At 37.3% G+C, this 11,516-nt stretch overlaps 1 protein-coding gene across 3 annotated transcripts in view; it reads right to left on the bottom strand.

Moving 5' to 3' along the window:
- The window catches only part of abca3b (ATP-binding cassette, sub-family A (ABC1), member 3b), a 25,958-nt gene extending 14,454 nt beyond the window's left edge, over window positions 1–11,504 (bottom strand). The window contains exons 1-7 of one of the 3 annotated variants that reach the window (XM_036213259.1): window positions 11,004–11,504; window positions 8,932–9,033; window positions 6,931–7,177; window positions 4,818–4,945; window positions 2,514–2,679; window positions 1,647–1,906; window positions 1,456–1,572 (exon numbers count right to left, since the gene is read on the bottom strand). In XM_036213259.1, coding sequence (XP_036069152.1) covers window positions 1,456–1,572; window positions 1,647–1,906; window positions 2,514–2,679; window positions 4,818–4,945; window positions 6,931–7,177; window positions 8,932–8,985 — 972 coding nt within the window. In that variant the 5' untranslated portion in view covers window positions 8,986–9,033; window positions 11,004–11,504. Of the gene's footprint in view, window positions 1–1,455; window positions 1,573–1,646; window positions 1,907–2,513; window positions 2,680–4,817; window positions 4,946–6,930; window positions 7,178–8,931; window positions 9,047–10,880 lie in introns of all 3 variants that reach the window. The other 2 variants (XM_024272289.2, XM_024272290.2) reach the window with 2 other exon arrangements.
- Between the last annotated feature and the right edge of the window lie 12 nt (window positions 11,505–11,516).

Consider the following 11,516-nt stretch of genomic DNA (forward strand, 5'->3'; position numbering starts at 1 on the left):
ATGTTATATTTTTGGTTCAATTTTAAGGATTTTATTTCAAAGTTGAAAAAAAGTTAGACTGACATTAATTGTCATTATGTTGGAAACCAACCAAGTTTCTAATTTTAGGTTTTATGAGGATTTATTAAGATGGGCAAACTTGTACTGAGATGGTATTCTCATTTTGTTCACATTTTGTTCTAAAATGAGTAATTCCCACTTTTTACATATTTTTTGTAGTTAAAAATAAACTACAACCCGTTTAGAACTTGCAATATATATATATATATATATATATATATATATATATATATATATATATATATATATATACTTGATCTGATGTATAAATTAAATTGGAAGTAATTCTACAAATTAGCTTGTTTTTCTTTTTAAATGCTTGTTTGTTTGTTTCTAGATTTTGATACCTTCTTAAAAGAAATCTTGTGTAGTAAAAATGTCTTGCTACATGAATATAATATAGTGAATTTCTTTTTAAGACTAGATATATAGCATTTACCTGCAATAATTCAAGTGTAAACTCTTTAAGCTGTGGCTGTTGACAAAGCCAGAAATGATAGCTAAAAATGCAGAGACTGATAGCAAAAAACGCTAAAGCTGATGCCAAACAAAGTCTAATATTGCCAAAACAGCTAGCATAATGCTAAAATATTAGCTGAACTCCAAATTTGCCAAAAGAACTTAAAAAAAATCTAATTTTGCTGAAACAGCCAGCAGAATTTGCCAAAAGAACTTTTAAAAAGTCTAACTTTGACAAAATAGCTAGCATAATGCTAAAAAATATTAGCTAAACTAGAAATAAAAAAAACATTTAAATTAGCCAAAAGGAGCAAGAATGTTGCCAAATTAAAAGCTAAATGCCAAAAAAATTTACATTTTTAAGTTTGAAGGGCGTCTCTTGTTAAAAGTATTTTGTGGAAGTTCAAACATTTTAAAGTAACAAAGTTTTTGAAGGATTTGAGCAATTTGTCATTCATTTCCTATGGGGTATGTTATGCTCAGTGTTTCAAAACTTATAAAATATATGAATACCAAAAGTACAAGCAGTAATGTTCAGAACAAGCTGAACATTTTGATACCAAGATTGTTGAAATCACTGAAACTGTTATTTTAGTTTTAACAGGCCAAAAAATGTACAGAAAGGTGCAGGAGAATCACTATTCAGTATTTTTTTCCTATTTTAAGCTACTTGTTTTTGCAGTGTATACAGTTGCAAGATTAAGTATGTGAACCCTTAGGGAATACCTCAATTTCTGTACAAAATAAAATAATCTAAATCACAGCGATGGAGAAAAACATTGCTTAAATCACATCAAATCATGTTTTCATGCTTTTACTGAATGCAGTTTTTTGCCTGCAGCTGTGTATAATACATTAAAAAGGCATCTTTTTTAAATCAAAGAGCTGTCGAAATGCATCTTATTTAAGCATTGAGAGTAGTGAATCTAAGCTCACCTGGATGCAGAGTAGCACTGTAACAAAAAAGACAGAAATGGAGAGGAACAGAAAGAACATGAGGAACCAGGCGCTCCAATGGAGCCAGTTACTGAGACCCATCATCCTCATGTACTCCTGAAACACACAACACAAGGATCAGTATGCGGCCCGACAGCTGCACCCCAAACAACAAACACCCGCCAGCACACCTTCAGCTTCCTCTCTTTCTCCTGCACCACAGCTCGCACGATGTTGAGAGCCGTGTAGGTGAAGCTGAGCACCAGCAGAAGGGGCAGCTGGTTCTGGATGGCCAGGATGAAGACGTCATATATGAAAGCTGGGTATGGAAAGCGTGACAGCACCACTGTGGTCTGTCTGAGCAGGGCTGCAGCAGCTGTTCGGTTGTAGGAGTGCATGATGGCTCTGTCCACCGCGTGCTGCACTGCCAGAAAGCCCTCTCGGAAATAACCTACAAGAAGGCGCAGACATATCAATAGAATTGAGCACGCCATGTTCCCAAACCAGAGCCCCATGACTCAAGACACAAATCCACTTAATACATTACCAATTCAGCGTGTCAAAAGACTAAATCATCTGTGTGCAAGTCGGTAGGAACATAATAAGGAGCCTTCTGGCTCCACCATTCTGTCACCGTGACTTTAGCGGGCCTTTTCTTCACACTATTACATGCAAATCCATGCAAAACATTATTCAAAGTCTGGTCCTGCTGAGGAACAGTGCAGCATAATCCCGTCTTTCACGCCACGTGGCAATCAACCAGCCCCAGGGGCTCCGAAATGAATTTAACAGCAGTCTTCTCGTAAGCCCTTTAGTCACATATTTAAGTCATGGCACACACAGTATCATGCCAAAATCTACACCGCACTCATCACGCCAAAGACATGCAGGAGTGTGGTTGGCATGGAAACGCAGCCTCAAGAGAGCCTCTTGCTCCCTGTGAGGTTTTTTTTTATAGCATTAAATAACATTTAAGGAGATTGTTTTTCCAAAAATGCTAAGAAAGAAACTTTAAAAAATAAATCACATTGTTCTTTGAAACAAATACAAAATCTCACCTGGCGTGCCCCCCTCCCTGTCATACTGCTCTCGAGGGCCCGGCATTTGAAAAAGAGGGAAGAGGCTGAGCGTGTGCCAGTCCAGGTCGCTGTTGGGGTTCAGCTCCGACTTCTCCTTGGGCGGGGCGTTTCGCGGCGTGAAGGTGAAGCGCAGGTGGTAACTCACCTGAGAGGGAGCACAGAATGAGTTAAAAATGTCATCCATTTCTAGACACAACATCGTTCAAAGTTTTGGTTCGTTTTATTTTTATATTTTTCCCAAATTGACCTCTCGTGTTTTTTCCACTGATTTGTTTTAAGGCAATCATATTTTTTAAGGTTTGTAACCTTTACTTTGATTATCTGCACCTTAATCAGCAGCTAGAAGTCAATTAATGTTTCTATTCAACTCTTGATTAGTCCGGTGCTTCAGTTTGGGTCAGTTTGGATGTATTTTTTATTAATAAACACTTCTAATTTCTGCAGAACAAAGCAGCACTAACAAGGTAAGCATGTATTTAAAATGTTTCTGTTGCTTCTGGTTTTGTGGGACAGAAAGAAAGTGTGACGATCTGAAAGACTTTGATGATTTAAACATAAGAATATATTAAAATAAAATAAAAAAACAATAATTAATTAATTATAAAGTGGAAGGAGTCTACTATCTTCATACAAATATAAAAATTATTTTATTTATTATTTAAAATATTCATAATACAAATATTCTTGACTGAAAGAAAGTGTGAGCTTTAGAAGAGCTGTTTTCTACGGTGGCCCTGAAGTACAAATTACATCAACAAATCCCTCAATGCAAAAAATATTAAAGATCACAACGACTTTTAAAAGGGCAACACAAAATTACAATATATTTTAGAAACTCCAGACACCAAAACACAGTTAAAAAAAAATAAAAAATAAAATAAAAATAAAACATTTGAAAAAACAAAATTAATCTCCAAAAATCAAAATAAAATGTAAAAAAATGAAACTGCAGTAAGAAACTGGAAAAGATAGGCATTGTGGGACAGGGCTGATGGGAAGAAGACGTTTGTCCATTATTTTAACTGTAATATTTCTGGCATCAAGAGATACTGAATTTGCCCCGTACTAATCACAAAAACCTTTATTAGGATGTAGACATTAAAGACGCATTTGAAAAAACTCAAATGTCAAAACTCATCAACCATCCAGTCTCGTATTGTGTTTTTTTTTTTTTTTTGGAGATTAATTTTGTTATCTGAAATTTTTTATTTTTATTTTGTTTCATTTTGGTTTTGGTTTCTGGCATTTTGTTTTCTAAAACGCTTTTCTTTTTAATAAATGTGCTGCTTTTTAATTGTTGTTGTTGTGATCTATACAGCTCCAGTTCTACTTTATTTTTGAATTGTAAAATAGTTCCCAGTGGTCTTTTTGTTATGATTATGCAATTTTTAGCCCAAAATCAAAAGTGCTATGTCCTTTTTTAAGACATAGTTTCTGCAGAGTGGCAGGAGTTCATTGCAAAATGTGTCTTTTGAGAATGTGGGCGTGACTGTTGGCACAGAAGTAACCCTTTGTTGATATCCCAGAATCCCTTTGTTTACACTCTCTTCCACTAGCTTACAGGCCCTCACAACCCCAAGCTAAAGTTAGAGTGAGGAATATCTGAACTATCCAGCTGTACAGTTTAACCAGCTCAGACGAGGAAACTGAAGACGTTAATGGATCTATCAGAATTACAGCAGAAGGAAAACTTTGGTCACAAAATCTGCTTCTGATCCATCAGGATTTGAATCCACTTTTATAATCTTAAATTATCTTATATGTCCCTAATTAAGAGAAAACCTTACAAGAACATGTTAAAAACACCAAAAACATAATTTTCATTGGAGTGGGTCTTTAATATGTTTTTTAATTAAGTGATTTTTTGGTGAATTTTTCACTTTGGAGCCACTGTAGTTTTGCCCAAAATCCCCTTTCAGCTGAGAGATGAGACAAAAGTTTGGTTGTCAGGGCGCTTCCTACAAAAACTTAAGAACTTTTATTTTTTTTAAACTAAACTGCCATTCTGAGGCAATCAGTCTGTCAGCATCTTCTCTGACAGCCCCACCAATCACACCTCCAATCCTCGTTTTCAGGTTTTTCTTGCTGCACCTGAAAAATAACGAATCCTCCTGTTTTTCTTTTCCACCAAACTCCCCCTTCCGTTTAATCTTTTCCCAGTTTTCCCAACAACGTGTGAACCAACTGCCTTAAACCAGTAATACTGGTTCATCTTTGTGTCTCAACAACAGCAACACAAAAATATTTCCTGCACACTGCAGTCCCCTTCTTTATCCTCTTTACCTGTAAGGGTAAGGGGTCGTCGTCGTGAGCGAAGGGGTGGTCAAACACCACGGCGGCCAGCAGCTGCCCCGACGAAGGGTCATTTTTCACGTAGCTCTCAAACTGCTCCTCCGTCTCGAAGCCGCGCACTGCAACGAAATAAAAGATGACCTCACAGACAGCTCCCCCTGTGGCTGACCTTGATCCTCATTATCCAGCTGGCAGAGGGGAAATGGTTTGTGATGCTGCAAGAATACTGAACTGGGTAAAGCTTTATTGATAACAGAGGTCAAAATCCAAAACAAAGAAGTTGAAAGTGTTTATAAAAATAAAAAAAAATTTAAAAATCCTGCTAAAGCTCCCAGATCACATAAGATTTCCTTTCCAGCCTTTATTATATTATCACTTTTCGGGTTTGCGCAATGGAATATTTCACCACTCTATCAGGCAAACATGGAGCCTGCGGGGTTAAAATTGGGGCAGCCTCACAAAATAAACACTTGAATAAAAGAGGGAAAAGCAAGCAGCCGCTCAAATTACAGCCTCTAGGAGAGGAGAAATAAAAACCAGCACAAGTCAGTCTCAGACATCGTTTCGTGGATTTATAAATGCAGTGTAATGCCATTTTATGAAACTAAAGACAGATGCTCTAATAGGCCGCCCAAACCTGGTCCTCAAGATCTACCAGCATGCCCTTTTCTAGCGTTCCCTGCACTTCCTGCTGGATCAGCTGTGTTCACTCGATAAGAATGAGGAGACACTGGATTCAGTGCAGAGAGAACTGCTAGATCTCCAGAACCAAGCAGAACCTGATTTTTTTTTTTTTTTTTTTTTTTCGCAAATCTTCTTTTTTACTCCAATTTTGAAAGAAAAATCACCCCCACACACTCAAAAAGTCACCAAAATTTGCACGCAACACATTATAGCGAGAGAAGAAAAATGTCTCTTAAAAAGTCTCTTATGGAACTCAAAAATATTTCAAAATTAACTAACAAAACCAAAATATAGGGACCTCCAAAGGAAGTTTTAAAATTATTATGGGATGGCCACAAGGCCTAAGGCTTAGCAGTAGGGATGTACAGGATATTTGATATTGAAAAATCGATCAGGCAGTGGTAGAAACAGCAGTATCGGTTAGGGATGTAAAAAATATACGTATGAAAAATTGATTAAAAACCACAGATATGAACAAGATTGTGTTGTTAAAAACACATAAAATCAATAAACACGTAAATAATCGATTTCGGGCAAATTGTAGTTTCTCTTTCTGTTTTTTTTCTACCATCTTTGTCTTTTTATGTACATGCGATGCAAACAAAAAGATGTCCAATCATAAGCTTGGTTCTTCCAACCTGAATACATTTCTCTGTCAAACACCATGCATTATTATTAATAGCTTTAAATACCACATAAATAAGAAATATCTAGATTTTAGCGTTTTTGATAAAAGAATCGGACTGTATCGTATCGCCAAAAAATCGATTTAGACCATGAATCTAGATGCGTGTTGAATCGTGTGAGAGGGAAAGATACACATCACTACTTAGTAGCCATAAGGAAAGAGATAAGGAGAGATGGACAAAAAAAAAAACACTATCAAAACCTTTAAATTCTACTGTCCCTGAACTATTTTCCGTCATTACAGTCAGGGATGTGTTGTCAGGGAAACCTTCATCATTAGGTAAATAGGTCGAACTATGCACTAGCGTTACAAGAATTCCTTCCTTCAGGCATCTCACCACAGACTTTTGTGCACCTGGCAAAACAAGAATTCACCATCCTTTGACTCGTCTGCTGAACACGAGGTAAATTATTTATTAACAGCTGAGCTGGGATCTCGGATGACACTGCAGGAGACGACCTGCAGATCCATTGATCTGGCTCATCTTTTCTACACGAAAATGTGTTGCTTTTCTATCTTAAATAAAAATAAATGTGTCTGTAATTTAACGGATGAGGGTGGATAGGGGTGTGTCTTAAAATTTTGCAAATAAAGAAGGTTTTATTTGTGCTTCCTTGTTCCCCCTAACCGTTAACTGACGAAGAAGTGGGGACCGTCTCTATAGGAGCCATAACTCCCATGTAAATAACATTTGTATTTTAGCATTGAGAATAAAACGACAGTATCGCTCACCTGAGGAGAGATGCAGGCTGGTACGGACATCATCGGCCACCTGCCGCACCACGCTGGAGTTACTGGGCACGAAGGCCAGCTGAAAGCTCCGCAGAAAAGGCTTGGGCAGCTCCTCAACGTAGTAGCTCTCATAGACGGTGGCGTTCGGATAGTCCTTAAAAGGCACCTTCTGACGCAGGACTATGAGGATGCCAGAGAAGAGAAGAGGAAGGAGGATCTCCACCAGGGTTACTAAGATCTGCCGTTTCTGGAGAGCAAAAAATAAATAAAATGTTTTTTTTTATTTGACACTTTTATGACACCATTAACGCAGTTCTCTGGTTGAGAAATTGCTGCTCAAACTGATATGGACAGCCTTAGTAATCTGTACCAAAAGAGGTCAAATAAAAGTCATAAATCAGCCAACAACTCGAGATTATTAAAACCGGAATAATTATTTTACTTGGTCACATTTAAAAAATATTTTTAATTCTACATATTTTCCAATACCCAAAATTGAGTGGAAAAGTCCAACATGAAATCCCCCTGCGGTTCTTCAATGGAAAAACACTGAGGTTTTCCCAAGCAGGTCAAAATACATCTCTCACTCCAGACTCCGCCTTGAAGAGGTCGCATCTCAGTGACGCTTCCTGGAGCATCCTCTGACAAAAGACTAAAAAAAAAACTGTAAAAATAACTAAGGGAGCATAATTCCCTCCACTCAAAACATATAGATTAGGGTCAGACGTTCTCTTCAATAAAAACCGGTTGTGTTATAGTGAGGATTGAACAGTATAATACACTTAAAAGCTCTAAAAGTTGTTTTTTTCATGGTATGGCCCCTTTAAGGGTCCACTCACAGGCAATTTACACTGTCCCTATAAGTACATTTCACCCCAAATTTTTTTTGATTAACCTAAGTGGTCCGCCGTTACGCGCGTAAAGAATTTTTGAACTACACAAAAATTGTGGGACCGGGCCTGTAAGTGGACTCTGGCACGGTACAGATGTGGTATGAATGCTAAGTGTACTCTAAATTCCCAGTCCTTGTTCTGCTATGAATGTCTATTTTAATAAATAAAACTTAAATAACTAACAGGTGACCTTAGGTCTGCTAAACTTTATATTTTAAAAAATGTTTCCCCCTAAAGTGGTTGCCATGACTTCCACGTTTGTGTAAGATTTTTTTTAATCTTAATTTGCTTTTTAAATGTAAATATACATTGTGAACAGCAATGATTATAACAAACTTGAGTGCTAAATCGTACCAACACCTTCTAGAATCAATGACCTATAGATCCACCAAAGATTTTGTTAATTTTATAGTTTTTTTTTCTTGTTTTACATCATACGTCAAAGTTTTATTTTTATGCAACAGCTGTCAGGGAAAAAGGTCAAACATGTGAACAGGAAAAATACTTCGATCCTTTGCTGACAGTAGTTGAAATACAAGTTTTAATGGCTTCGAAGGCAACGTCCAACATTTCCTTTTGAAGGAAGAGAGCGGAGGGACAAACAAGCTCCCAGCAGGCATGCCTTGCAGCCAGCAAGCTCTTTTATTGCACAATATTTGTCACATTGGGAAATCGCTGACTGATATTCAGTTTTATGCAAGCACCACCTTGGTGCGACAGACAAACAAAAATGTGCAGATAGCTACAACACTGCGGCCAAAAATATGTCTGTCTTTTGTAAACGGAAGATGAAAATGTGTTCTGGAAGACCCGCCTTTGTCTGTTGTCTTGTGATTTATGTCACAACATTTTGGAGGACTTTAAATGAAACGATACAAGGAAGGCTCTTCACAAGACCTGAGAGACATGTGACTTCCGTGGTGATGATCAGGCAAAAACCTGGTGATATAAAAGGGTTTTTTTTCCCCTTTTGGCGCACAACATCTAACATCTCTAAATCAAAATATTTGTTGGTTGGCTGTATTTATGATCCACAACTGTCACGAACATTAAACAGCTGCAAGCAACTTAAATGCCTAATATAGACAAACAGCTTTTTCCAGCTCACCTGCTGTAGATAATTCTTCCACACCAGCAGTCCAAACTGCCTTACGACAGCCATTCTTTACAGTCGTACAGCAGACACAGTCCAGGCAGCTTTCTACAGGACCTGAAGACAGAAACTGGTAGAAATTAGTATGTGGTACAGTTTCCATTTATCAGTAACTGAAGAAAAAAACAAGCAAAAAGAGAAGTGAAATTTAAAAAGAAAAAAGAAAAAAAATCCTTGATATGACTTGAGCGTTTAGGAGCTTTCAAAAAAAGTTTGTTGTTTTTAGAAAAGAACCAGCCCACTGAATAAATTATCTATACTTAAGAAAATACATTTATTTATTTATTTATGTATTTAGGCAAAGAAAGAAAAGCACTTAACAATCACTTTAACAGTTTAATCAAGGCTGTCGTGAATCTGGGTCAGTTTTGGTGCAGTAAAATATCATAAAAAGGTGCCTTAGACTACATTACTGGTCTTTAATGACCCAGTCTGACTATCTTGATCTATTGTGAAAGATTATGACATTTTAAGAAGAAACCTAAATATCGGTCAGTTTCTGACAGTTTCTGCAGAGCGGCAGTAGTTCATCAGAAATTTGACCCGGAGTTGTGGGCGGGACTATTGGCACAGAGTAATCCTACCCCTTTCCCATCATCCATCTGTTTACACTATCTTCCGCTAGCTTACAGCACATCACAACCCCAATCTAACATTACCGGTGCAACAAAAATGGCGAGCCATAAGCTATGTGCGAATTCCTTCACTACTCGCTATATAGTGCACTACATAGTGTGTGTAGTGCTGTCCAAAACTACAATTCCAAAATTGACTGCCTAATAAATTTCCCAGAAGTCTATGCAAAAAACCAGTGTGCATCAATGCTCGCTACATTGGCTAATATAGACCACAATGCATTGCGTTTGGACAATTTTAGCAGAAAAAAGTGTTTGGAAATTTTTTTTTTTTTTTCGGTTTTCAAAGTTTTAATTATCAGAACACAGTGGAGTCAAAACAGACATCGTAAAATTCTCGTATTGATTATTGATCAGTATATATACATATGTAGTTATCTACAAGTGGACGCATCAGAATGGAGCAGAGCAAAGCTTGCGGCTTGCCGTAGTCACTTCTACGTCACACCTACAATATATGGTTTTTACTAAATGCATTGGTTCGTCAGCCACTCCTATTTTTTTTTCTTTCAAAAATAAATGCAAATTTAAGCTTAATTTTCTTTACATGTGCTTTCCGTCATGAGAATTTTTCACAAGAACATGTTGAAATACAATCTTCATCAGAGTGGGTCTCTAAATGAAATAACCGACAGACAAAGCCGCGGCTGTTTTAACATTCACACTGGTCCCATTCATCAGGACATTTTGGGGCAATTTTTAGGTATTAACTGTGTAACTAGTTTTAAAAGCCACGAGTAACTGTGTTTGAAACGAAATTTAATTTGAAAAAAAAAAAAAAAAAAAAATCTATCCGGGGACACTACAGTCCCATCATTTTATTCCGTCGTGGCCTTTTACCTCTCAAACTAGTAACCTGGTTTTTCCTGTTTTGTGATTGGTCCAAAGCTTTGTTATGTCCCTCCTGATTGGACAATCGCCCTGCTCGTCAATCGCTAAGGCGTTCGATAAATGCAAACATTGAAGCTAGGGTACAAGACAGGAAATGTAGCTTCTATCAGGCAATAAATCTTTATAATAGTGTATTTCTTGTATGAAATTATTATAATATGAAATTATACTCAAAGATATACGAATATGCTGGATTTTATCCCAGCTATATTTGAAAGAGAAGCAGGAAAAACACGGACATGTCGCCCGCACGTCCATCATCATCGGGCCACACAGCGACAAAGCAACAACACATTTACTTAACAGTAATAATTACTAACTTTATCGGTTTTGCGTAATGAATAATCTCAACTTTTATACATAAAAATATTTAGTTACCTCATGGACAGGCATTCGGGACGTAAACTGGACGGGCTGTGATCCCTGTGCTCCCGTCGAGGTGAAACACTTCCTCCTTATTGTCCTAAACCTCAAACATCACAGCGGGGATTTTTTTTTAACCTTTATCCACACGATCGATTCCTGGTCACAATAAGTGAGGCTAACACCGCTCGCTGCCCGCTCCAGCCTGGTCCCTTTCAGGTTGCTCCTTACTAGCAAGGCGATGACATTGCAGCAGCAGCAGCAGTAAAAGCAGCTGGATGAGCCTGTATGTTCACCGACCGCAGCGGTAAACGTCAACAAAGAGTCACGTGACTTACGCGGAGAACTCCCACGTGATCCCAGCAGCTAGGTTTCGCTTGCACCCACGTGGATGTACCTAAGACTTTTTTTTCTTTACAAATAGTTTAATAAAATAAATTAAAATAATGAACTTTTGTGAACAAAAAATATGTGTTCAATTTTTTTAGAGCACCACCTTTTTTTCGTTCTTTAGAAATGTATTTTTTTGTGTTTTTGCTAGTGATTGTGCAACTTTTTCTTAAAGTTAAAAGGAATTGTTGAGTTTTGAGTAAAACAAGAAAGCAGAACAAGATACAAAACTACAATTACATAACCTTTGCATCCATCAAT

Source organism: Oryzias melastigma, linkage group LG8 (assembly GCF_002922805.2).
Source record: "Oryzias melastigma strain HK-1 linkage group LG8, ASM292280v2, whole genome shotgun sequence".
Classification (NCBI taxonomy): domain Eukaryota; kingdom Metazoa; phylum Chordata; class Actinopteri; order Beloniformes; family Adrianichthyidae; genus Oryzias; species Oryzias melastigma.